Below are 27,594 nucleotides of genomic sequence, written 5' to 3'. Positions count from 1 at the left end.
AGCTTTTAAAATAAAACTTTGTACATACAGTAGTCTTCACTGGTTAATTTTTCTCTCAAATACCCAACTGGGTAACTAAGTGCTTGGGTGACTAACTATGAGCATTAAGATTTCACCAAAAAACACTTACAATTTACTTCCATTTAGAAAAGAAAAAGATTCAGATCTAAATTAATGTTTACTGGCACTTTCAAACTAAATTCGACAGCAGGATCTTTGTAGGCTCTGCTCATTAATGTGCTCCAAGCTCCTAGAACAAAGCCTGATGCTTAGTCAGTACTCAATACATAATTGCCAAATGAATGAACTAACCACTCTACCAGCAGGGAATTTAAATACTCATTGAGGAAACCAACAACTAATTTTAAAGTTAGGGATTAACTGACAAAATTCCAACGAAAATAAACGTCATGTGGAGTCTTGTTCCATTTGTACTTGATAGTCACTTATATGCTAGTGTATTACCAGAACTCTCTTGATGTCTTTTATTAAATGTCAGCATATTGCAGCTCTTTGATGCTCAAGTAAAAAGATCACTTATTCTGGTTAAATTATTGAATTTGTGGATTATGGATGTTTGCAGGCTCTCCTTTGTTTTACTAAAACAGAGAATAAATAACACGAGTAGGGATTTGAGTTTGTATATTTCAATTATTCCAATAGTTTAATAAGTATACCTAGCTTTTGAAATGCGGTTATTACATTTAGAGAGATTTTACATGAAGCCCAATCTCTGACCACACGTCAGATTTGGTCTCAATTCTACAACTCCTTACTATCAAATATTGGAATTTATTTAACTTGTGGATGGGGTATAAATGTAAATATTATTGTCTTAAGCATCTATGTTTTTAATCTATTAAAAGAAAACATAAGGTGTACCGCATGGGATGATCTGACCTTCCCTACCTTCTGCCACTCATGGCGCCCCCCTGAGGAAGAACACTCATGCCGGTCTCACCTGGTCTCCAGATGCACTTGGCGGAAGGGGCCACACCGCAGTATAGCCCTTCATGCCACTTCCCAAACAGCCGGTGCACCACCTTCCCTTCCTGATCCATCACAACCCCCTGGACTTCATTCACATTGGAATTCCAATAATTCACCTGGAGAAACCAAACTCCAGTTAAAACACTCAATCTCTTTAGTAACACCAATCCCTGTAATTTCCACATGGAAAAATTTCTTAACCTTGAAGTTTCTCACGCAAACCATTTCCAGGCATCTATCTCAAAATGTTTTGCATGGAAGGATGGCCATCTAAGTGTTAGCTGGCTTAACTTTTTTTTTTTTTTTTTTAATGAGGATCTTGAATCAGATGCGTATGTTTGATTGATTGATTGATTGATTGATTTTGGCTGTGTTGGGTCTTCGTTTCTGTGCGAGGGCTTTCTCCAGTTGTGGCAAGCGGGGGCCACTCTTCATCGCGATGCGCGGGCCTCTCTCGTTGCGGAGCACAGGCTCCAGACGCGCAGGCTCAGCAGTTGTGGCTCACGGGCCCAGCCGCTCTGCGGCATGTGGGATCTTCCCAGGCCAGGGCTCGAACCCGTGTCCCCTGCATTAGCAGGCAGATTCTCAACCACTGCGCCACCAGGGAAGCCCTGGCTTAACTTTTAAGAAAGGGATGACCCCATTCCATGTTAGAGCATGATAGCACAGCCCAGAGAAGGCTCAGTTTCTATCTTAACTGAATATTAATTTATAGGTTAGCAACTTCTTCCTCCCATTGTCCTGTCTTGAACTACCCTTGGCTCATGGATTTTAATGATTTTCAATTGGCAACACTGGAGAAATAGCTTGTAAAATAATTTTCATAGTAGCTGTAAATGACTAAATTTAATCAGGAACACCTTGTTCTAGCTCTCTTCCAGCCATGCTCTTCCCCAAGGGGTCAGAAGTCTGCGGGAATTTACCCATCTGGATCCCATGGCCCCTATTCTAGATCAGGCCCCAAGTATGCAGGACCCTAGAATTCCTTGTCCAAATGGCTCTAAGCGGGACTTCCCTGGTGGCGCAGTGGTTAAGAATCCACCTGCCAATGCAGAGGACATGGACTTGAGCCCTGGTCTGGGAAGATCCCACATGCCGCGGAGCAACTAAGCCCGTGCGCCACAACTACTGAGCCTGTGCTCTAGAGCCTGTGAGCCACAACTACTGAGCCCACGTGCCACAACTACTGAAGCCTGTACGCCTAGAGCCCATGCTCCCCAACAAGAGAAGCCACCGCAGTGAGAAGCCCGTGCACCGCAACGAAGAGTAGCCCCCTCTCGCCACAACTAGAGGAAGCCCGCGTGCAGCAACGAAGACCCACCGCAGCCAAAAACAAAAAAAACCACAAATGGCTCTAAGCTTATTCCACAGCCTGCACAGGCTTTTCCTTGGATTTATCGTTAGGCCTGAGGGGTGGCCAAGGGTGGCTGTTTGAGGGGGTGTGGACTGGACTGCCTACACATCTGTTTGCAGCCCCTGCAGCGCGGGCAGAGCTGGGGGTGGGAAGCAAGTGGGGAAGGCCGTGGGCCAGCCTGGTTCTCCTGCGCTGCCAGGTTTCCAGCTCGGTGTTCCCAAGTGTCCAACCTGGACTTGCAGGTTTTGTCAAAAAAGGTACTTTTGTCAGCATGAAAGGATAGAACATATTTTATCTGACAGCTTGTGGGCTTGATTTACATACTTTAAATATTTACACGTACGGTACGGGGACTGCCATTTGTACTCTTGCCCTGAGCTCTGCAAATATTAGGGGCAGGCCTAAATCGAAGTTTCTCCTAGCCTAGAAAACTAAGTGCGCGCAGCTACTGTCACGCACGACCCAGTCAGCGCAAATAGTGATCTGGCTCTTCAGTTCTGAGCCACCTAATCAGTCTATAAGAAAAAAAGGGAAAAAGAAAAATATCTAACATCTTCTCTTGTTAATAAAGGTACTGCTTTTTGTTGAACTTAGTTAAGATTATATAATAATGGCAGAGTTGGATAAGCTTATAGGGACCGGAAGCTATCATCTCTATGCATCTTCAGAAAATGACAAGTGCGATATATTTAGTTCCCTAAAATAAGATCACTTGAATATGTTGTAATCAAGCGGAATATAAATAGAATATAAACCAGGAGACTTGTTATAGGCAAGAAGTACTCTCTGGAATTTTACTTAATGAACTGGCTGCTTAAAAAGAAAATTCTTCAAAAAGAATTTTTTTTCCCTCTTTCAAGATGGTGCCTTTGTTGACCTCTACACCGTCAGACATCTGCATGCCCGGAGCAACTCCACCAGTTGGTTCTGCTTTCTTATCTAAAATGTCCCTAAGGATCAATGATACAGAACTAACTCACTTGCTGCTGCTTAAGGTAATTGTTTTATTTCTTCCCTAGGAAGCATTTTATGTATCTTTCCTTTGCTATTGTAAGATTATTTACCTTGACAAATGTGAGTTTGCAAATGCAAACACTGCTTTTGGTATTTCTAATGGTTACTTCTCCGTAATGCTCTATCCATCTCCTCCCACTCAGGATGTTGTGTATGCACGTGGTGACCTTATTCCACACATAGCAATCTCCATACCTAGTGAAGAATACAGCACTGATTAAAAACAGTGAAGGTAACAAATAAATATTACTGTTTCTACCAATGAGAATATTCTTTAGCCATAGCTTTCTTTCCCTTCACCTTTCTCTTATTTCTTTCTTGGAAGTTTCTATGTGGTCAAGGTCATTTATGACATGATTCATTCATTTAAGGAACATTTCAGTGCTTTCTATGGGCCAGGTGCTAAAGCTACCAAGTTGAATAGGGTCTGTTTCCTGCTCTCCTGGAGCCAATAGTACGGTAGGGATAGATGGACGCTTATAAGAGCACAGAGGAGTGTCCTTAGATCTGCCTGGAACGTGGGGCGAGCAGCAAGGAAGATTTTCTAGGGGAGGCTGGGTCTGGTCTAAGCTTGGAGGGTGGAGAGGAAGGTACTACAGGCTGGGAAAGGCAGAGACGAAGCCACAGAGGCCAGAAGGGCACAATGCATCCGGGGGCCTGTGTGTGGCACACTTCAGGTGAGTGGGTGTGACGGGAGGTAAGGTTGGAAAGGTGGGACAGGGCAGAGCAGCCAAGGCCCTCAATGACCCACCAGTGAGTCTGGATTTACCCTACAGGCAATGGGCCACCACAGTAGGGTCCTAGGGAGGAGACAGTAGGGTGTGCATTCAAGAAAGGCTACTCTGAGGACATTGTTTCATGCTGTGAGTTAAGGCCAAATATGTGAATAATTCTTTGGGAAAAGACTGATGAGCATAGATGGCATAAATCTAATACAAATTCTGGAGAGTAAGGTTACCGAGTTTCTGCCAAGGAAGGCGATGACAAAGTTCCTACTCACCTTTAAATTTGCACATTACATATATGTTCAAATAAAACAGTTTCAAAATAAAATGCTTCTGGGTTTCTAAAAAATTTATGAATTGGTATGATGTAGGCACTATGGAAAACTCTCTTCCTCATGAGTTTGTAAATATTGAAAGTTTATTTTGTGGTTCTGGGAATTCCTCCCTCTCCCCATCATCCTCTATATTGAATCTACCAGCAAATTCTGTCATTCAAATAGACAAAAACAAAACAGAACAAAAATCAACCAAATGAAGAAAGAAAGAAAAACAATCAAGCCTTTGGCCTCAATGAAAACTTCAATTAATATTAAGATGTACAAGCTATATCCTCTAGAAAACAACCATAAAAGGATTCTATCACTTCCTTAATGAACTAAACATTAAAAATAGTGCCTGGATCTAAGATGAACTCAAAAGTGAAAGTATAAATTATATAAAAAAGAAATGGCTAAAAAGAGCCATTTTAGTTTGCATTTTATTTTCATATAAAATGCAAACTAATGTGGTGACTGGGACAGGCGGGCGTTGACTGATGAATGCAGGATGTGAAGAGATAAAAAGGAAGCTTCGACACATCTGCTAAAGTTCTCATTAGCTTTTGTCGGGGCCCAGTCTCAAAACTTCGGTGAAGTTATCAGAAACATTGGCCATACAGGGAAATGACCCCTTGGCACCTTCTAGAGCTTCAAATAGCCATTTATGATTTTAAAAAGCAGATAAGAGACCAAAAGGAAGATGAGCACAACCTACTTTGGAAGCATGGCATTCAGGGTTCCCACAGGCAGGATTTCCATTGACTTCCCCCAGAACTTGTTTTTCCATCTGATATCTAAACGACATAAGGCAGAGGACAAGAAATATACACTCCATATCTAATCATTTACTCTAGAAAAATGAACTTTTGTATTACACTTTATATTTTACAAAGGAAACTTTTGTAATCCCAACTGATTCTATAGTGTTGTTTTAGTAAGACAAGTGCCTGAGGATGGCCCAAGGTGAGAAGATTAACTGTGAACCCCCCCCCCAAATATCTATGTATATTTTTCCATAATATATGCTCTATATGTATTTTCAACAAATAAAATTGGTAAAGTCTTGGAATAACCTGTGTGTGTATGTGTGCATATTCACATCCTCACATACATAGACTCTACTCGGCGTTAACGTCTCCACAAATATTGTCTTAAGTTTTAACTAAATGGTGGAAATATTTTATATATATATATGTATATATGTGTGTATGTGTATGTGTGTGTGTGTATGATGTATAGAAAAAGTAACTGCAGATTGTGGTATGGCAGTACAATTGATTTATATACATATTTAAAGAGTTACATGACTTGGGAGAACAGTAAAAAAATAATGCCTCTAAACACAGATAGGTAAGATTTATGAGAGAGTGGGATTGACTTAATGAACATGTTCCCGTGCTGGTTAAGATACCACCCAGGGCCCAGCACTTCATCTCACATGATGGCTTTATGTTTTACTTGTGGTCACTCAGGTGTATCTGTGCATTTGTCATAACTGCCCGGTCTCATTCTGATGAAATAAGGGAGCTTAGTGCTATCTCCACAAAATTTCTGACTCTTTGTTATGAACAAGAAATGATTTACTTTCTTAATCTGCAATAAAGTACAGTCACAGTGCTGCTCTATCATTTCATATCCTTTTTAGGTTGAGGAAGTACATGTGAGAAGAGTCATTCTGTGATCAGTGAAGTACCCTTTTGACCTCCCCTGAATGTGAGGGAACTAATCACACTTAATGGTAAATTTACATACATATTTTTTTCTTTCTAGAGGGGTTTTGAAACTTTTTATTCTAGGCGAGTTTGCAACATTCTAATCGAACAATGGGTATTGATTTAGTAGAGACTTCAATCCAAACCCCCAAGCCTCAATGAGTTAAAGACCAGAAATCACTGCAATGTATATATATCTAAATAGACTGTGACCACATATGACATGTTCTAGAGCCTTCTTTGAGGATTAAGATCTCTTGGCACACCCTCAAGAAGCAAGAAGCCAGCAGATACAACCTCCATGCTAAAGATGCAGACAATGAGTTGAATGAGGTAAAGGAATAGCCCTGAGCTGGCATAGTCAGCACAGAGCTCTGCTGTCCCATAGGGCTTTGCTTCCTAAATAAATAATCTCATCTCCTGGATGACACGGTTCCATCTTTAAATCAGGAAATCTAATTTCTCAAACTGAACTCCACACCAACTACCAATATTCTCTGAGTTCTAAAAGTAGAAATCTAAACTGAGTACTTTGGAAACTAGAAACTTTCTCATAGGCTCATCAATTGGATTTTGAAGTGATAATTGAAATACAAACCTTGCCAAAACACAAAATTCTTGGATTCACAGTGACAGGCAGAAATGGGTGGATGATGGCTAACCTGATAGTTAAAAACAAAAAATGACATCAGTGTTAAAACTTCCATAAATGACAATTTTTTACAATGTATATTGGCTACCCCCAAATAAAAACTACTCAACTCATCCATCTCCATTAGTGAATTCTTCTCAAAATGTATAAGTAAATTACTGAATCTTTAACTTTTACAACTTCATGCTTAAACACATTTAGAGGTTGTAGTTATATTGATAGGCTAAGTGAATTTTCTGTTAACTAGTATTATAACCCATCTCAGTCAGATGTTTATCAAAAAGCTATTTTCATCATCAAACAGCACTCCTACAGTTTCTACACAGAAACTCACTGAGTCCAGTGGGACTTACCTGTTCTGAGAAAAAACGGAATCCTTTGTCCTCTCTAATGCATTCATAAGTCTCCCCAAGGACAGGGTTGAATGGCTTACTTCCTGCTCTGAAATAGGTGGAGCAATATCCTGAAACTGCAAATGCAGCAATAAGAACCTGTTAAAACATTTAAGAGAGGAAAATAATATAGGAGAGACTACTTCCAGGTCTGTTTGTCCCTTATTCCTCTAGATTTTATACACTCCCACCAGTGGGTGCTCATTTGATGGCATTTGCATTTTCTATTTTTTGCACAGACTCTTCATATACTCATAGGGAAAAAAAGATAATTGAAAATGAGGTTAAACTCTCTGCATGGGAACCAGCAGACAACTGAAGCCAAATATTCTTCATTCATCTGCCTGTCCAATTTCCTGAGTATCACGGAGTTCAAAGGTTCTGAAAGCCAGTGTATAGGTTATGCCATTTGTACAATCTTAGCAGGAGGGTTGTGGCTGGTGGTGCTTTTCAGAGGGCAGGTCAAGTTTTGCACAATCACATGGAGTAGAGGCCAGGGCAAAGAACAAACAGGAGGTTACTTTCTCAGACCTAAGTTCCTGAACAAATGGGCTCCCCTGGCATTCAGGAAAAGCTGATAAAGCAAGGCTAGGCATGTCTTAAACCTGTAAGGAGCGTGATACCTTTACATTCTAACTTTAGAACCACCCAGAACCAAGAATAAGTCACAAAGTGTGTATCTTTCAGTAGAGGTGTCTGGATCTTTTTGGCCCTGCCTGGTTTATGCAAATGGATTCCTCTTACCTATGCGGTGAGAGTATTAGGCAACAACCAAATATGCTATCATAATGAATTCTGCCTTAGCCCAGGTCTAGGGTTGGCAAATCTCCAAAGGGCGCTGCTCTGTTATTTATTACCATGCGCTCATAGGGACTGTCCGTTTCCGAAGCCTTGTCCAGAAGCTCACTATACTCCATTTCCTCGCAGAGGTGCTGCAGAGTATTGAGTGGCTCATTTAGCTCCACAGGCATGGAGACTTTAGACAGGTCTTTACCAATGTTGTTCCTCAAGATATTCCATAGGTTAATGTTACTGGTGTCAGGACAGGGAGCTGGCAGGCGTGCTCGACGGCCGTTTCGGAAGGCTCCTCCTGTAAGCTCCCCGTTCAAGACTGGAAGAGGGAGAAAGAGGAGAATCACAGTGAAAGAGATCTTGCTTTTCTTATTTCCCAGAACCTGGGAGGGTAGGAACCCTTTCAAATAATTCTGATTGTGATACATTTCTTAAGCCTTCATTATACTCTCTCAAGAGGGAAGAGAATTATTTCAATACAAGGTTGCTGATAAATGCACAGAACATCAACGTATAGTTTTTTAAACAAAGTGTTAAATATACTCAAGTATTACACAATAAAAGACAAGTCAAACTTCTAAAAATTAAATATATTTAATATGAAGGACACAAAATTTTGGTTTACACAAGAACTAAACTTTTTTTTTCTTCTGTATGTCTTTTATAATTGTTATTATTATTTTCTAATTTTTGAATTTTATTTATTTTTTTATACAGCAGGTTCTTATTAGTCATCCAATTTATTCACATCAGTGTACACAAGTCAATCCCAATCGCCCAGTTCATCACACCACCCTCCCCACCCCGCCACTTTCCCCCCTTGGTGTCCATACGTTTGTTTTCTACATCTGTGTCTCAATTTCTGCCTTGCAAACCGGTTCATCTGTACCATTTTTCTAGGTTCCACATATATGCGTTAATATACGATATTTAAACTTTTTCTTTTAACCATCTGCCTAACAAAATTTTCAACCATTTACCTCACCAGATTATACGAATACAAATTTATTGAACAATCAGCTGCAAAAGGAAAAATTAGCTACAGGGTCAAAATGATTGTTCATTGAATCATCAGCATTGTAACTTGGCATGTAGATAGAACCACCTGGAAGCTCAAAGGATGCATACTTTGCCGAGAAATGTTGTCTGCAACACTGGTGTTGTCTTCAGATATATTATCACTCACATCACTGATGTAAGACTCATCATCTGAAGCCTAAGGAAGTGAAGAACGTAGAAAGGATCAGAATTCTCATTAAGTCTTGAAAGTTTAGAAAACACAAACAATGAAAAACAACAGGATATTGCCCAAATGAGAAGCAGAGGTCACAGTGGGAACTGTATGTGGCATATGTGCAATGAACACCTGAGGGTCTTCCGTGAGCCAGAATGTAGGATTGCCAGAAAGCAGCCCTGTCTTTAAGTAGCGTTCTGTCTTAGTTGGGCTGAGACGCTGGGGGAGGCCAGTGCATAACCAGAAATGTTTCAATTCAACACAGTAAGAATGTGCAAAAAAGGAGGCCCTATGGATCCCCCTAGAGGAGTCAGGAGAGGCTGCCCGGAGGAAGTAATATTTGAACTGGGTGTTGGAGGATGCAGGAGTTGCCCAGTTGTTAGAAGGGGGAGAAGCACAAGAAGAAGGGATAGTGTGCAACGGCAAGGATCATGAGAGAAACATTTATTCTAGGAGTGCTAAGAAGTCGAGTGGCTGTAACAGAGGACAGGGAGAACGAGATGAGGTCCGACTGTGAAGGGCTTTTCATGTCAACATAAAGGGTTCACAATATAATCATATGAGTTATTAAATGCAAGGAAATGACAGTCATATTTAGTTCTCAGGAAGATACTCAGCAGCTTTCCCTAGGGAGGCCAGACAATAGGATCCTACATAGATCTGGGTAAGAAATACTGACCAATAACACTAAGATGGCCACAGCAAGGATCAAGTAGTAAAGCTGCATTTGGGAACCACATCTGAAGTATACGGACAAAATTTGGCAGATTATTTGGGGGCAGGGGAGAAGGATTTAGGGACAGAGAGAAATCGAGAATTAAGCCATTCTCTACGTGAGAGAAACATGGAACTAAAATGAAACCAAAATTCACATAAGAATATAATTAAGGGGCAGGGACTTCCTTGGTGGTCCAGTGGTTAAGACTCCGTGCTCCCAATGCAGGCGGCCCGGGTCTGATCCCTGGTCAGGGAACTAAGATCCCACATACTGTAACTAAGCATGCGCACTGCAACTACTGAGCCCACGTGCTCTAGAGCCCACATGCTGCAACTAGAGAAGCCCGCACACCACAACGAAGGCCCAGCACAGACAAAATGAATTAAAAAAAAAAAAAGAATAAAATTAAGGGGCAATATATGTACTAAGGGGATTTAGAGACAGAGCAGATAAGAAAACAGAGAAGTACTGTAGAGCCATTCAGAGGAATGGGAAAACCAATGTTTCTACTATAGGCAAGAAAACTGTTGATACTTATTTACTTTCTTCAAAATGGAAATATGCTGTATTTTTTCTGAACATAAAAACAAAACATTCTTATCGTAAAAAATTAGAAATTACACGAAGCTAAACAGATGATATGAAAATCACCCATTCTATGACCTAAAAGAAATCACTTTCAACATTTCATAGGTACTACCCCCAATTTCAAAATACCTATGTAAACACAGATACGTTTATCTTTAGATACTGAAAAAGGGGATTGTTTTACAAACTATTTTATAGTGTTCTGAATACACTTCCATTCTTATAAATATAGCTCTTCATCCTTACTTGGAATGGCAACGTATTTCATTAGACAGTTATATAACACAAGGAATTTAACCAGCATTCACGTGGCTTCCAATTTTTTATTATTTATAGACAATACTTGGATGAACATCCTTGTAAACATATTTCTGTGAATCTGTCTGGCAATTTCATTAAGATTTATTCCCAGAAGCGAAATTGCTGGGTCAAATGAGTCACTTTTAGGCTTTAGCTGTATGTTGCCAAATTGCTCTCCTGGAAAATTGTACTGTATTTCTTTGTTCTCATCATCAGTATATGAGAGCATCCATCTCTCACACCCACTTAAACACTATACATTATCAATCTATATTAGTATGTATCTACCTAACACATAAAACATCTCTAGTTTGAATTTCATCTTTAGTGAAATTGCTGTCTTATCTTTCACACATTTTTTCAGCTTGTCATATAAATCGCATTTTTTTCTAGTTTGCAATTTATTTTTTAATGTTGTTTATGCCACTCTTTTTTGGCCATGTAAAAGTTTGAAATTTGTATGTAATAAAAACCATCAGCCTTTGCCTTTAAGGTTTCTGGATTTATTGCTGATGTTTTTAATAGAGTTGGGGGGAGCATTCATATATTTAGGGAGATAGAGTTATACTCAGAATGATTTCACGTAAATGAATAATGATAGTTTTGCTTTTGCACCCTGAGCAATGCTATAAAGATGGCAAATTGAGAATAAAGTCTTTTTCTGATTTGTACTTTCCCACTGTAGCTGGCTTCCAGTTCTCATTGACTGTAACTAAATGGAAGGCTAAACCTTTAGGCCCATGAAAGCCACATTCTAAACCTTGATAGAAATAAAAAGTAAATCAAACTCTTCCATGTGATTTCTCTGAAAAAAGCTAATCACATCCAATTATGTTAGAGAAGACAAATGCCTGCCTGAACCTAATTCATGGTGCATGCATGTTTATTACATGAACATTTAGAAGCTATAAACAGTCTAGTCCTCTTCAATTTCTAATTTCACCCAAACTAATATATGATAGAAATGGTCCAATATCCATGCCCATGTAGAAAGTTCCGTGTCGAATATAAAAGAACTCTACAATGACAGTGGGCCCTGAATAAGATCTATATTATCGTATGTGTGAGCAGTAGCTAAGGCTGGGCAGTCTGGCTATGGTCCACTCATGTTATTCTGTATATAAAGTTAAGGCTCTGCCATATTATAATGAAACAATTAATATATATTTATTTTCTCTCCCATGGTCAAGAAGTCTTGGAGCCAAATATTTCTCTTTAAGAGGTTTGGGATTCAAAAGAGTTCAGGAAATATTTTTTTCTAACTGCGACCAGGCATGCAGCATTGCAGAAACAAGTTTAAAAGTAGAGGCAAGGAAGTAGATCATTCTGGAAATAAGAAGAGCATTTTTTTTAAAAGAGGTTGCACATTCATCAAGTGAAGCACATAAAGATTTTTCTCTCAGGTATGGAAAATGTTAATGTAAGACAGCTAAGGCCCGGATGTTTCTCCGATTAATCATATGTAAGGAGCTATAAGCATTCTCTCCTTCATTCAGTTAGCAAATATTTACTGAGTTCCTGGTTCACCAGAATGTTCTAGTGCTGGGGACAGAGTGGTGAAATCTCTGCCCTCACTCTAGTGGGGGGAGACACACAATAAACATATGAAATAAATATTTTGTTGGATAGTGATAAGCATTATGGAAAAAAAATCAGAAGGGAAGAGGCATGTGAAAGGTCAGGGGTGAGGGGAAATCATGTGAAAGGTCAGGGGTGAGGGGAAATCATGTGAAAGGTCAGGGGTGAGGGGGAAATAAATGGTAGCTCTACACTGTAGGTAGGGCATCCAGGGTAGGCTTCTCAGAAGGTGACTTTTGAGTAGACTGAAGCGAGTGAGCAATTTGACCGCGTGGCGTGGAAGTGTTCAGCCAGGGTGGGCGGCAATGCAGAGGCCCAAGAGCCTTTGGCAGCTGTCATGTAGAATATGCAGTTGAGCCCATCCTGCAGCGGCTACTAGGATTCTCACATGTACAGTAAACCAACCAGGTGGGCTTGCCAAGTCTGTTGTCCAGAGACTCAAGGAGCCTTCTGGGGGCATCTCATCACAAGGGAACTTAGAAACTTGCGCAGATGAGGTTGCCTCAGGAACAAAGTCTTAGCCTGAGGGGAAGAGCAACCTTGAGAACATGGAGGTGCCTGTCACTTGGGTTTATCTCCTGATCCAGCCTCTTCAAATACTTAAGACTGAGTGTTGTGATAAAGGGGAAAGATTTAAGTAAAACACATTTTATGAAAACCTGCAAGATACAGTCACAAAGAACAGATGTATAGCTTAGTTCTTTCCAGTGTGGGTTGTAGGAGAGAGTCACTTTCCTCATTTCAGCAAGGGACAAGGGGTGTCTGGAGCAAATTGACAACTGCAGGAAGCACTCCACTGGCCTCTGAAAGGCACCAGAAGAAGAGGTTGCAAGAAGCTGCAGCTGAGAGCAGAGACCAGATTATGGGTCTTTGTACGATAGCTAAGGAGTTTATATTGTCATCCTAAGGGCACTGGGGAATAGGGACATCATCAGATTTGCATTTTGGAAAGATTAGCCAGGCTGCCCAGTGGAAAATGGATTCGAGGGGGCAATAAAGGAGGCAGGAAAACGAGTTATGGAGATTGACAGGGTAATTTAGGTAGGGAGCTGATGGAGGATTGAATTGCAGTAGCAGCAGTGAAGCTTTAGGAAACTGTATGTATCTGAGAGTATTTAGGTGACAGAAATTACAGAACCCGATGAGTAAATCAACATGGGTGGTGGGTGGTAGTGAAGGGAAATACTGAGGCAACTCAGGTATTTGATGTGAACACCTGGGGAGAAAAGCACTTAGAAAAGCAATATGAGAAGTATGGGTAAGTGTGAGTTTTTCCCCTTGGGGTGTGTGTGCGCGTGTGTGTAAGGGGGCTGTTGATTAATTCACTTGGACATGCTGAATTAGACAGTCTGTGGAGCACCCAGGTGGCAATGTCTCACAGGCAGGTGGTTGGGTGGAACCTGAGCTGACTCTTGCTCTCTCTTTAGACCTGCTTTCTCCCTGAGCTGTAGACGTGAATATCCGAAAGGTTGCCAGATAACTCCATTGGAAGGTCTGATAAACTCACAATGCCTTAAAGTGAGTATATCATCTCCACGCGCCTCTGTCCTCTACTACCTTGCCCCTCTATCGGCCACTTGGTCCACTCTTTCACGGGGGTGGTACCACCATCTTGCTTGGACTCATGCATGTAACCTGCTTCACATCCTCTTCATTTCTGCATTGCCAGTGGCTGGTGCAAGTGGCAGCTGGGTGCCCAGTTGAATGTGACCCCAAGAATTAGAAATAGGGAATTATAGTAGATTTTGTATTGGCTTGAGAGGTTAAGGCCCAGGATTCAGTCTGTCCTTCCAGATCTAATCAAGTAATCTCTGGTAAGTCATCTAAACTCAGTGAACCTCCAACACATCGTTTAACAAAAAGATGACATGTCCTGAGATTTTACTGTATATCAAGCCAGTGAGTTTAATAGGGATCATCTCATCAAATACTCAAAACCGTCTGTGTCAATGTTGTTATTGTTTATTTTATATATTAACTACAAATTTTAAAGAACGTAAGGAACTGATCTAACAAGACTTAGCTAGCAAGTGTCAGAGTTTGAAATATCATCACCCTGATACAGAGTTCTAGAAGCTGAATACTTAACCTCAAATTGTACTGCTTCCTTAACTGCATTTTAGTCTCATAAAAAGGGTCAAAAATAAAGCACAACTGAAAAAAAAAGCCCGTTGGTTTAAAGGAATAGATGCCACGGGTAACTTTTGAGAAAGAGATAGCAAACTTTTTCTGTAAAAGTCCAGATGTAAATATTTCAGTCTTTGGGTACAATATATCTGTGTTACAACTATTCAACTTGGCCACTGTAGCAAAATAGCAGCCATAGACAATATGAAAATGAATGGGCATGTCTATATTCTAATAAATCATTGTTTACTCTGGGAAAAAAGAAAAAAAAAAAAGAAATAGGGAAATTAGGTTGCTCTCATAGGGGTATGCTATAAACTTATCAGATGATGGGTCAAAGCCCAGATAATGTATAGTTAAGTTTGTCTGCTTGAATAACGACAAAGAACTGGGTCAGCAATGGAAGCCCAGAAAAGGGAGAGTCAGAGAAAAAAATGCTGGTAGTGTGTAGAACTAACATTAAACTAGTTCTCTGGCTTGTGAATGGGAGTTTCTGTGAATCTTTTAATGTATGACTTGGAATCTGAGAGGCAAGTGCCTAGCTTGATGTGGTAACAAATTCAGTACCTGATACAAGAATTCTGTTTTAGTTTTTCTCCATTAGAAAAGTGATGTGTTCATTCTTTCTTTCTATTTTCCACTTATTTTTGTTTCTAAAATCACTCATACTTCCAAACATCCAAAAAGAACTACTACTAATTGTCAGGATTTTTCCTTTCAATCTATTTTCTATGCATATGGAATTAACACTTAGCAACTATTTCATCTCCTTTTTGTAAAAATGCAGTACAGATCTGCAATCTCAAATGACAAAATTCTTAAACAACTGTGTGGGAAAGAGTTTTGGCTGCTTCTCCCATGCCAAAAAAGAAAAAGAAATTCTAAGTGTACTTGACTAAATTTCAGTAAAAGAATTTCTGCAACCTGACCAAGGAAGAGATTTCTTGTTTCCAAGACCTTGCCAAGATTCACGGGTATGACAAGCAATCCAATAAAGCTTTTATGGTAGCCAGTGGTAACCTCCAAAAATGATAATTAGCCAACTAGATATATGCTAGACATTATCCTTCTAAGTTCAAATTCTTGTCTCTGGCAAAGATGTGTATGGATGTATGTGTGTGTGTGTGTGTGTGTGTATGTACAAACATGAATGGTAATTTTCTTATTTTCTCATGCTTAATACATTTATTAGATAGTCTCCTTCTATAAAGGAATCTGTTATCAACTATTTGTTAACCCTGAAATATGAACTGTACAGGTAAGTCAGAATAAATCTTGATTCTTTCTTTTTATTCATCCAATTTGTGACTATTGAGTTGGTGCCCAGAGTGTTAAGGGCTCAGTAAATGGAAACCATATAGTTTGCATGCTTTTGGCTTTGCTACTATTTGGACATCTTACTATAATATTAAAAAAAAAAAGTTCCACAGTCTTACTTTCTTTAACCCAAACTCATGGTCAGAAGCAGTTAGGGTTGATGCATCAAGGAACCTTACCTCATTCTCTGATGAGCTTGCAGAGAGGAGCACTTCTTGGGCATCGAAGAACTCAGAGACAGACTCCGACATGGAGAGGCGGCTCTCATTGGCTACTTGTTGTGACAGGGGGAGACTGACATGGATTTGCTCACCAGCCTACAGAAGAGAAAAGCATATGGTGTAATCGTTTTCTTCCCTGTAAGAATGGATATTTGTTCAAATGAGACCATGACGTACTAGCCAGATTTCTAGAAAAATTCACACTATATGTTAAAAGAGTGGTGACCACAGCTAATTTTCACTTGCAACTGAGTAATGACCACTGCATAAGTTTCCTTCCAATATGCCTAAAGAATCCAAAAGGTGCAGGTGAAAGGTGAGTTGATTTTAAATCTATGCTCAATTAATATTAAGTGGAATGTAACCGGTTGAGCCCCTATCAATACCCTGAATTGACTGTGGAGACAAGTTCCTTGTCATATGCTTAGGCTTGTCATTAACTAGCCATATTCTAACCAGCATACTACACCTCAAGCAGTATTTGTAGAAACCACTAGAGATATGCTAAGAAAACAGTCTACAAGACAAATTTTTGAGACGGAATATATAAAAGTCATTTTCCAGTTTGATCATGAATTTTATCCAATGAAACATATGATTAGAGTATTGAACCTTATTTCAAATTGTATTTTTATTCAGTAAGTAATAAATATTGTTTTCAAGGATACAATTTAAGTTTCAATCAGAAAAATATGTAAGAGAACTAAAATATATATATTCTAGTACACATTTCAAGTTGAAAAGAAGATTCAAACTGAGATTGTTGACTAATTTTTGAATGACAAAATTTTAGAAATACCTCTACATTCTGGGCAGTTGAGTAGGCATATGTGTCATCAGAGATCACGGGACCCATGGAGGTGGATGGACGCGGGGTGGGTAACTTACATCAAAGAGAAGCTGTCTGGGGATGGTATTTCCTAAGCAGTTAGATGGCAGAACACTTGCACCCACAGATTTCTAGAAAAATGTATATTTTTGGTGCAAATATGGCCTTAGTATTAGTTAAAACTCTCACCTTGTTACATGTATTACTGTTGAAAAGTATAAATTCTCATGGCTAAAAATAATAATTTTATAAAGGATTATAAACAGAATTATACACTCAAGTTTAGCCCAAATACTGAATGTTCTCCTATCCGCTTACCATTTCTTCAAAAATTCTTCTGAAAAATGGAGTAATAGCACCTACCTCAGAGAGTTGTTGGGGGTGTGAAATGAGATAACATGTATAAACTGGGTTAGCACAATGCCAAGCACATAGTAAGCATTCACTTGACACCTGTTAACCATTAATTATTAGCATCATCATCAGTAGGAGCTGTAGCAGCACTAATAGTAGTATCTTAGCAAGGTCACGTGACTTCTCTTCTTAGCTAGGACTTTTAAAACAAACCTTAAGCAAACTTCTATTTAGCACCTTCTCAGCTAAAAGGGTTTGTTTCAACATTTCATGGGCCATTGATGATAAAAAATATTTCAAATGAAGAGTGAGAGAAAATTCACAAGCTGGAGTATATACAAACTAAATATTCAGTAGCATGAGATGAACACAGGAATAAATAAAAATAGACAACTGATCACCAAGAATCAATGATGTCAAGCTCATGTACATCCTTCACTCCAAAGAAAACTGAACTGTCAGCAACACAATATTTATGCAGGGAATCGTATCAGCAGTGAAAGAACTGTATGAAAATAAATAAAAATAGGCAGTAGATTTAGATGCTATAAAATAAGTATTCTACATCTATTAAAAATGAGTCTTACCTCATCAGGGCTAGGAATAATATTTACACTGACAACCTGATCACAAATAATAGATTCTGAATGTATTCTGTTCAACCGACTCCTTAGTTCAGCATTCTGGTTGAGTGCCTTAAAATAACAAAAACCGCGTATGTAATTTCAAGTTATTAAGCAAGCATAAAGCAGAACAAGCACACAGGTACACTTTAGACAACAAAGTCTTATGATGTTCTTAGCTGAAACTTTTGGAGCCACCATAGGCCAGATCCCACTGGTAAGAAGGAAATAAACGGCTCAGAATTAAGGCACTCATTTTTTTGCAATATAAGACTACTACTTAGTAGGTTAGTGGGTTGAAAGAGTTCACGGATTTCATAAAAATGATTCATGGAATTTTCTCTCCCTTAGAGTCAGGTCCATTACACCCAAGCCCAGTCTACCACCACATATATATCACATTTTACACCCTAGGATAAAAATTGTTGAGTCTTTCAATTTTTTTTTGGTTTTAGTTTCTAAAATTTGGGAGTTGTTTCAAAACCAGATATCTTAAAAATTATTTGGAAATGTAATGAACAATGAACTGGCTTTATATTTTATAAAGCTATATTTTAGTCTGGTGAAAGAAAATAGTTGTCTTTCCACTTTCTAGGAGCACATAATTAATACCTATGACAGTACAGCAGAACTAACTCAAGCGTAGACCAAAGATGCCTTCCCTGAACAGTGTAAACATCGGCAAGTATAATAAAGAACATATCACAAAAAGGAAACTAACTCCAAGCTACCTGCATCCCGTGACTTTTAACACACCCTAAGTCAGCATCAGTAAAACACCATCTGCTACAACTCAGTTTAGAGGGTGGGGCAAGAAGAGAACAGCTTTACATAAGCATGGGCTCCCTAACAGGGGCCCTGGGGACAGAGGCACATGGAGCACATTAGTGCGTGGGAACCTGTTCCATATACAGAAGACACATGTAGCTGACTGGATTACACCAAGTCTCAAGTAAAAGACCTTTGTGAGGACAAAGCCCAGTGAAAAGCTGGACAGCTCCTTTCCTTCCCATTAAAACCAGCAATTAGAAGATGGAAGTGAATGTTTCAGAGTGAAAAGATAAATGTCAGGACTTACTGAGGAGCACATCTGCCCCGGGGAGTGAAGATTCTGCTTTTCTTTGTAAAGAGTCGATGACTACGGTAAACCAATACGTATACAAATATAACAGCATAACTATAACTCTGTACCTATTAAATCACCCAGGATAAATTACACAGTGGCTAAACTTCACACTTGCATTGAGGGGTGCAGAATCCTTGGTCATGGAGCACGGAACAGCCCCTCTGCCTTCATCCCAGCTTTTGCTTTTTAAGAAGAAAACTGTTCACTCGCAGCTTTTGGCTTTTGTTTAAAGTCTTTAAACCAGTTTGTAAACTATGTGTAAAACAGAACACACTTGGTCTTTGTGGGCTGTCAAGTATTGATGGATTAAAGGTGGACAAAGATTCTACAGTCATATTGCAGACAGGAGGAAATATGTGTCCAGTTCTCTGAGAAAACAGGGATGTGTTAGTGAGAAAAAAGGTGATTGCTTTTTTAGTAAATAAACCATGTGCTTCCTAATACCTTTATATTCTGCAAAAGTGCTCAGGATCATTTTTCTTGGAGCAAAATCTCAAACACTTGAAATTTGAAAAAAAAAAATACTGTATAATTCGTATTCTTTGTGACTACCTATGCTTACTTGTTCTTTCATTATTTTTCTGTCCACAAGTGTACTGAAAGCTGTCTTAGTTATTGAAATAATTAGAACCAGATATATTTTGTTGTCTTGGAAGTAGGAGGCCTTGTTGTAAGTTGTAAGATGGTTTTAATTGCAGAATCACATTTATGACTTCAGGGTTTCACACAAACCTCAACTAAGGGTTCCTCCAGAGTGACTGCACGTTTTGTTGCCCCTGGAATAGAGTTAACAAAACAAACCCCACAAAAACTCAAGGGCAAGGATAAGTAATGTTTTTTTCAGAGGATGGGAGTTTTACCCACAAGTGTCCCATTTATAAGGAAATTTGGAGAATTGTTTGCTCTGGATGTTTAAGAAAGTTAAATTCCCATTTAAGCTCTCATCTCATCCAGTATTCATTAAATGTAATCTTGCCTACAGGTGTGTGTGAAGGCACAAAAGGTAGCCTCTAGCTGATAATATCAATAGGAAATGAGCTGAAAATTAAAGGAATATTGTATTAATAATATATATGCAGTGGTAGAAAAACGTTGTTACGTGGCACAAAAAAGCGTGGAAATAAATACTATTCCAACTCTGGCAACCCCAAGGGCAGAAAGTGTAAGCAGATGCGGAGCATGCAACAGCCCATTTCTGTGTGTCTTGCCAGGATGGCTCCTCCTTTTGCCTCATTCACACAGACTGTTTTTTTTTTTTTTAATTTTTATTTATTTATTTATTTATTTATGGCTGTGTTGGGTCTTCGCTTCTGTGCGAGGGCTTTCTCTAGTTGTGGCAAGCGGGGGCCACTCTTCATCATGGTGCACGGGCCTCTCACTATCGTGGCCTCTCTTGTTGCGGAGCACAGGCTCCAGACACGCAGGCTCAGTAGTTGTAGCTCACGGGCCTAGTTGCTCCGCGGCATGTGGGATCTTCCCAGACCAGGGCTCGAACCCGTGTCCCCTGCATTGGCAGGCAGATTCTCAACCACTGCGCCACCAGGGAAGCCCCACACAGACTGTTTTTGAAGTTGGCTACAACCAAGCACCATGAGCACTCTTAGGGAGTGCTCAGGACCACATTTGTTACTTCCCTCCCTGAAGCTCATCTATTTTCTCTACAATGATATTATGGAAACATCCTTGGGAACATCGAGGTATACAGATATTTTCAGTGAAATGACACTATTAGTGGTACTTAACATAGAAGAGCCCAGTTGATGGCAGAAGCAATAAACAGAATGCACCCAAGGAGTACAGTGGTGAAGCGAGGGGAAAGGAGGCACGTCGCCAGCCACTTGCGCCAGCTCATGAGCAAGAAAAGCCATGGAAACTTGTGAGTAATAACATTGCTCTAGGAGTGGCAGACGGGGCCAAGGCCTAACAGGCAGGAAGCAGCCTTGGGCTCAGGAACCGTGCCTAGATTCTTTAGGAAGTCTCACTACTTGCTTTCATGAGTGAGCTCAGACCGCACTACAAACTCTCCGCAAAGTATACTCATTTCCCCACACCTCATGTCCCTCATACACATTCAAGTGTAATATATCCAAGAAACACATAATTCCTGACCCATCTATAAAAGAAGTTACCATCTTGAAGTTCTAAGCCAGAATTAATTGCCCAAATCCTCACCTCCTTGGCTATTAACTACCATTCACCCCCCTAGGCAGACAATGGGTGAGAATTTACCTAGACTGGGTGAGACTCCGGCATAGCATATGCATTTTACTGAATGGAACTGTGGGTTCTGGGAAGGACACATAGAAGCCTGAAGGCTGGAGAAGGATATGAAACATATGGCAATATGGGATCACCAGAAGACTTAAACCCTTCAGATAAAAGCAAAACTGGTTGAAAAGGAGTGAGAATATGAGTATGGAAACTGTCAAAGCTAGAGCTGTCAAGAACCTGGGTATCTCTTAAAAATCACCTTGTTTTTTATTAAAAAAAATACTATTATAGTGTATTTGGAAAACACAAAAAAGTAGAAAAATATTTTTAAAAATTCATACCTTACTACCCAATCAACCAATTTCTGGTAGCTTGGTATATCTCTTTCTTTCTTTTTTAAAAATTATTTATTTAATTTATTCATTTTTGGCTGCATTGGGACTTCGTTGCTGCACGCGGGCTTTCCCTCTAGTTGCAGTGAGCGGGGGCTACTCTTTGTTGAGGTGCACGCGCTTCTCATTGCGGTGGCTTCTCTTGTTGGGGAGCACGGGCTCTAGGTGTGCAGGCTTCAGTAGTTGTGGCACGCAGGCTCAGTAGTTGTGGCTCGTGGGCTCTAGAGCGCAGTCTCAGTAGTTGTGGCACACGGGCTTAGTTGCTCCGTGGCATGTGGGATCTTCCTGGACCAGGGCTTGAACCCGTGTCCCCTACATTGGCAGGCGGATTCTTAACCACTGTGCCACCAGGGAAGCCCGGTAGCTTGGTATAGTTCTTTCTAGCTTTTTTTCTTATGCATTTTCCACATTATTTAATGGGAACATATTCTACACCTTGTGTCTGCCACTTATTCTTTGTATACAGATATTTATTTTATGTTTCAAACTCTTCACAAATGTGATTTTAATAACTGCGGAACAAGTGATTATTTTCTACTCTTGGGCACTTACATTGTTACTGATTTTTATGAGGATAAATAATGCTGCCATGAACGTTTATGTGCATACAGGCTTTCTACATTCAGCATTACCCCCTTAGGTTATACATATCAGCCATGGATGGACCAAAGAGTCAAAGGGTAAAATATTTTTAAGGCTTTTAATAAACATTGCCAAATTGTGTCCAAAATGACATCAATTTAAAGTTACTGGATAGCTAAAAAAAAAGATGTAAAGGATTCTATGAAGAATATCTTCATATACAACACATCTGGCCAAGTCTCAGGGAAGTCTGAAATTCAGGAACAAATACACTTAAAACATTTATCCCAACACAGAATACCTATTTTGGATGTATCAAATGCTGTAGACAGGAAGGATGGTAAACGCTATGACTGGGGCTTTAACTATGCTGCTACGTGCCTTAAGCCAATGTTTTTGCTTACATTCCCAAACATACCACGTTTCACTGATTCTAATATGCACAATTCCTCAAACATTAACACCTCTGACGCACTGGTCAGTTTAATTGACATTTTCTTGTTTCTTAGTAATGCACAGAACGATGGCACACCTAACAGTGGATGTCGTACTGATTTAATGAAATTCAGTAACTCTAGACTGAGTACTGGGTCATATTCTTCTGCTCACATTTGTATGGACCCAACACCCAATGCATTTAGCACAAGCTGTGTACAAACTCTGGGGCCAGAAATCAAACTGGTAATAGTGACGGAGTGTAATGTATTGAAGACAGACTCAAGGCAAGTTGAATCTTTCATTATAGTAATCTAGGGGGCTGAGTTTACCATAGTCTTACTATATACTATTTGATTTTGGTGTTCAGTGCATACAATTATAGCTGCTGTGAAATAAAGTCATTTACAAAGGGATACATGCCACATAAAATACCTTGTCCTACAGGTGTAAATCCAACATCTATGCTGCCTTTCAGGTGTAAAAGTTCACTTTTAAAGTTTCATGGGGTAAAATAACAGAATTATGTACATTTTTGTATACATATAGATCAGGGATGAAATACTACTTTAGAAGAGAAATTCATTATACTGTTCAGCCTTGCAAATTATTACATGCCCAAGGCAGGTAAAAATTTATGCTGAGCATGTAGTGAAGAATGCTAATTTTACTTATTTTATTATGCTATGTACCTTCTAAAAGGATGATGGAATTTGCCAAGTTGATATATTTAAAAGCTTTATTGAAAAGCAGCATTTTAATCATTAGACATATATCAAATCGGACTTATGTCAAATAAAAAATAAGCTTTAAAAACGTTAGACTAATCTAAGAAGTTATTTAAACAGTCTCTCTCTCTCCTTCCCTTTCTGGGGGGAGACTTGGATTGGTAACTGTTCATTAAAAATGTATCTGGGTTTTAACTGATGATACCTGAATAAGGATCAAAGATGTCTTTAGGCTACCTAAAATCACACTATAATGTGAAGTTATATTAACATAGAAACATACGTAGAACAGCTGTCTCAATGTACTCAAGCTATTTCATATCTTGTTCAATCCTTAGTGCTATATTTAAAGAGGCACAATGAAAATAATAGAATTAGCCAATCAAGATGGCTACACCAGTTAATTGTTTCCCATCTTCAATGTCTCCTTATCTGCTAGTTCCTTCCCTTCATGATACAAACAAACTTAGATGACTGCCAAATTCAAGGTTGACTTTCAGTCTATATATCATTTGCTGCTAAGTCAGACCCTGTTAACCTTTTCGTTCTTGAAATTATCAAAACTCTTTACCCTTGATCTCAATGATCATAGCTATCTAAATTTGTCAGCTGTTTCCCCTGGGTTTCCATCAAAGGATCCTCGTTTTTTTGTTTGTTTTTTTTAGCTTGTCCTTTAAATACTAATGTTCTCTATGGCAGCATCACTGGCCTCTTTTATTCTGACTGAAAACACAATTTATCAACATCTATAAATTCACTGATATATGGGGGTATCCACATCTTTCTGCCAGGGCCTCTCTCCTGAGCCCTAGAGCTCAGGAGGAAACGACCCACCCAATGGGAAGGTATGTACAGACACAAGGATGTGAACACAGCCAAGATGCTGTGATAACACAGAACTGGAAGCACTGAATTTGCTAGTGGATAGGGTATAACTATCTTTATAGTCCCAAATTAGTTTCACATTTTTTGAGTTCAAAAAAACGAAGTAAATATAACACCCCCCCACCCCCGCAAATAACCCAACAAAAATCTATTGAGGCTCTAAGTCTAGATGCAAATAAATGTTTAGACAAGAGAAGGAAACATTTAACCCAAAGCACGCAAGTTGATGTAATTTCACTTTATTTTACTTTTGTCATGTTGCTAACAGCTGCTGCTGTCTCCTGAGGTCCATCAAGGACCAATTCTTCCATGAACCTGATCTCTGGGTCTGCTCACAGCTCAGGCATCTCTCATTTCTCTGAACACCCAGAGCCCTGGAAATCTGCACTGCTCATGTGCCACTGGGAATGGACTACAGCGTGGTCCATTTGCTTCCTGAGTAAATACTGCTCATCTCAGTAGTCAGATCATGAACTTCCTGGGAACATGGCCAGGGCTACTTTTAACTTGGTATCCTATACCTTGCACTGTACCTAAAGTACAGTAGTTGAATGAAACACAATGAATAAATGAATGAACAAATGAATGACTGCTTTAAAATTTCTCTTCATCACCATTTCTAATCTCACCTGACCTCCCAAACTTAGACGTGTTTACTATTTTCTGTCTTACCAACAAGCAAATAAAAGCAAGCAAGCGGGAAACAAGCACATTTTCTTATTTTTCTCAGCACAAGCTTATCTCATACCACTAAGACTTCAATCCTTAATACATCTGAAGAAAACACTGCAACATGTAGGGGGACAAAAGTGTATCTGACACATTTACAGGATGACATACATGATGTTTACTCACCATTATTTTGATCGTTCTGATTCATGATCCTTTCAGGATCATGATTCAGAAGATCGATTAACATGGACTAGGTGTCCGACAGATACATGACATGAGATCAGTCCAGGGCAACCGTTCAAGTGTGCTTGTGAAGGAAGCCCTCTGCAGACTGGAACACAGTTGCCGCTTGGAATGCTCAGGCTCTCGAGTTCCCTAGTTTTGCACTGGAAGCAGCATATGCACCTCAACTGACAGTGTTTGATGGCAAACAGCAGAAAGTGTGGCCCAGAAAACAGCATTCAATAACGTGAAACTCAACGCTGAAAAGAAGCTGACAGTTCAGGGACATAAAACATGGCGAGACCAGTTTAAGTCTAATTTTCAGGAACTGAGGGAAACTCTTCAAGCAGGAGCTGATCCACATGGAAAACCACTTACCCAGGATTTGCTTGCTCCTTCGCTCTGATCCAAGGCACCAGGAAGTGAACAATATTTTATATAAACACTGAGTTCTCACACAAAATCAATAACAACATTGAAGTCTCAAAGGAAGTTTTAAAGGTGCATTTATAGACTAAATGAAAATATTTCAGAGGAAGTGCTCAGTGTAAGAAAGCATAAGTGCAACTTCATATAGCTAAATCTAAATACGTAAGTATGAATACATATCTGAGTGCTTTTCCAAGATTTAAACGCTTCTTAACATTATCATCTGCATTTATAGGAGAGGTATTTTGTTATAATTATATCCAAATACAAGTCAAAAAAAAAAAAGAAAAAGAAAGCATAAGTGCAGTTTTAAAGGATTTTTAACAGAAATTTCAACCTTGAAATATACAGGGACTTGATTAGTATTAATAAGATCAATATAATATATATTGAGTAATATTTATTATAGTGTAAGATATATACTGAAATATATATAAGAGTCTAGCTTCAGGGAGCATAAGTTAGGAAGAAAATCCTAAGAGTGCAAATCAGAATAGAAAAAATAGGTCACAGTTATCAGTAATTTTCAACAGATTAAAATGTAAGTGGGAAAAAATAGTTAAGCGTGGAAGATCTGGTAGATTTTGTCTATTTGACATTGGATCAAACATGTTCTGGAACATAACTGTTTAAATGTGTATGTAAATCATGTATAAATGCATGATTTTTTTCTTTTTTTTTTAAACCAGGGACTGCCTTATAATGACTACAGAGAGGCATTACAAGTATTCAATCAGCCAAAATAGCAATTATGTTTGCCAGCAAGTTTGGTTCATTTTCACTCTTACCTTGATATTGTTTGGAAGAAAAGTAATAAAATGTAATACTGACACTGCAATGTCTTGGGAGAATTTCAGATGATGTGACATCCCCGTGATGGATTGCCTCCACCCCCATCTTTGGCTTATAGGGTTAGGAACGTATTATGAGAGTGAAACAAACACTCTCATTTACCTGAGACAGTGACTGTCGGAGCCGTGCCATCTGCGTGCTGTGGCCTTTATTGTGATCCTGCTCAGAAACCATCTGCTTAAGCTTCTCCTTCTCTATAGCTATGCTATTAAACGCTGACTTCAAAAGAGAATGCACTGCGTGGGGAGAAAAGTAAGAAACAAAGATCAAATGGATCCAGAAAGAATATACAAAACTATAAACTTCTCAGTACTTTAACTCATGCACAGATATTTTCTGGAAAGTTTATGTTACAGTCTAATTGAAAGTCAGCCATAAAATGGAATCTACCAGAACATCCATACACAAATATAGGAATGGTAATTAATCAGGATGAAAGTTTTAGCATTTCAAACCAGATAAGCCAACAAAGACCTGGAAGCAGCATATAAAATTATCAATTTTTAAATTTCAATATTTAGAAACTAAACTATAATTCCTAGAAGGAAAAGGGAACAAGTTTTACTCTGCCATATTTGAAGGCAATATTTGAGCAGTTCTGTGTACAATGAAGCCTCATGCAAGTCATTTAGAACTATCAAAAATTATTTCCCCAAAGTGTGTACCCAAACAAGAGCATTTTATGAGTCCTACCAATATAAATAAGACAGCTGTTTTAGAAGTTCTAACCAGTTCTCTTTGGGGTAGGAAATGATTTGGTCTTAAGAACAGCACTTGCATTGCTTTCTCAGCCAAGAACATCATGATATCAGAAGTGGTTTTTTTTTTTTTTTTTAAAGGAATCTTTCCAGCCAGACTCACACTTTTTTTTTCTTTTTTTTTTTAAATTTATTTATTTTTAGCTGTGTTGGGTCTTTGTTTCTGTGCGAGGGCTTTCTCTAGTTGTGGCGAGCGGGGGCCACTCTTCATCGCGGTGCGCGGGCCTCTCACTATCGCGGCCTCTCTTGTTGCAGAGCACAGGCTCCAGACACGCAGGCTCAGTAGTTGTGGCTCACGGGCCCAGCTGCTCCTAGGCATGTGGGATCTTCCCAGACCAGGGCTCGAACCCGTGTTCCCTGCATTAGCAGGCAGATTCTCAACCACTACGCCACCAGGGAAGCCCTCAGAAGTGTTTTTAAAGAGTACAAACTTCCAGTTATAAGATGAATAAGTTCTCGGGATCT

The 27,594-nt window shown here is 39.3% G+C and overlaps 1 protein-coding gene across 10 annotated transcripts in view; it reads right to left on the bottom strand.

Moving 5' to 3' along the window:
• The window catches only part of OSBPL6 (oxysterol binding protein like 6), a 211,579-nt gene that overhangs the window by 5,805 nt on the left and 178,180 nt on the right, over positions 1-27,594 (bottom strand). For 8 of the 10 annotated variants that reach the window (XM_007190403.3, XM_007190404.3, XM_057551090.1 and 5 more), the window contains 10 exons: positions 26,474-26,607; positions 17,802-17,909; positions 15,990-16,127; positions 9,077-9,164; positions 8,014-8,267; positions 7,118-7,255; positions 6,711-6,774; positions 5,116-5,194; positions 3,409-3,553; positions 962-1,106 (listed from right to left, as the gene is read on the bottom strand). In XM_007190403.3, the coding sequence (XP_007190465.1) occupies positions 962-1,106; positions 3,409-3,553; positions 5,116-5,194; positions 6,711-6,774; positions 7,118-7,255; positions 8,014-8,267; positions 9,077-9,164; positions 15,990-16,127; positions 17,802-17,909; positions 26,474-26,607 (1,293 nt within the window). The remainder of the gene's footprint in view (positions 1-961; positions 1,107-3,408; positions 3,554-5,115; positions 5,195-6,710; positions 6,775-7,117; positions 7,256-8,013; positions 8,268-9,076; positions 9,165-15,989; positions 16,128-17,801; positions 17,910-26,473; positions 26,608-27,594) is intronic. The other 2 variants (XM_028168576.2, XM_057551091.1) reach the window with 1 other exon arrangement.

The sequence above is a fragment of the Balaenoptera acutorostrata genome, chromosome 8 (assembly GCF_949987535.1).
Source record: "Balaenoptera acutorostrata chromosome 8, mBalAcu1.1, whole genome shotgun sequence".
Lineage (NCBI taxonomy): Eukaryota > Metazoa > Chordata > Mammalia > Artiodactyla > Balaenopteridae > Balaenoptera > Balaenoptera acutorostrata.
Note: the sequence above shows the minus strand (reverse complement) of the source record. Positions and strands in the feature narration are given on the sequence as shown.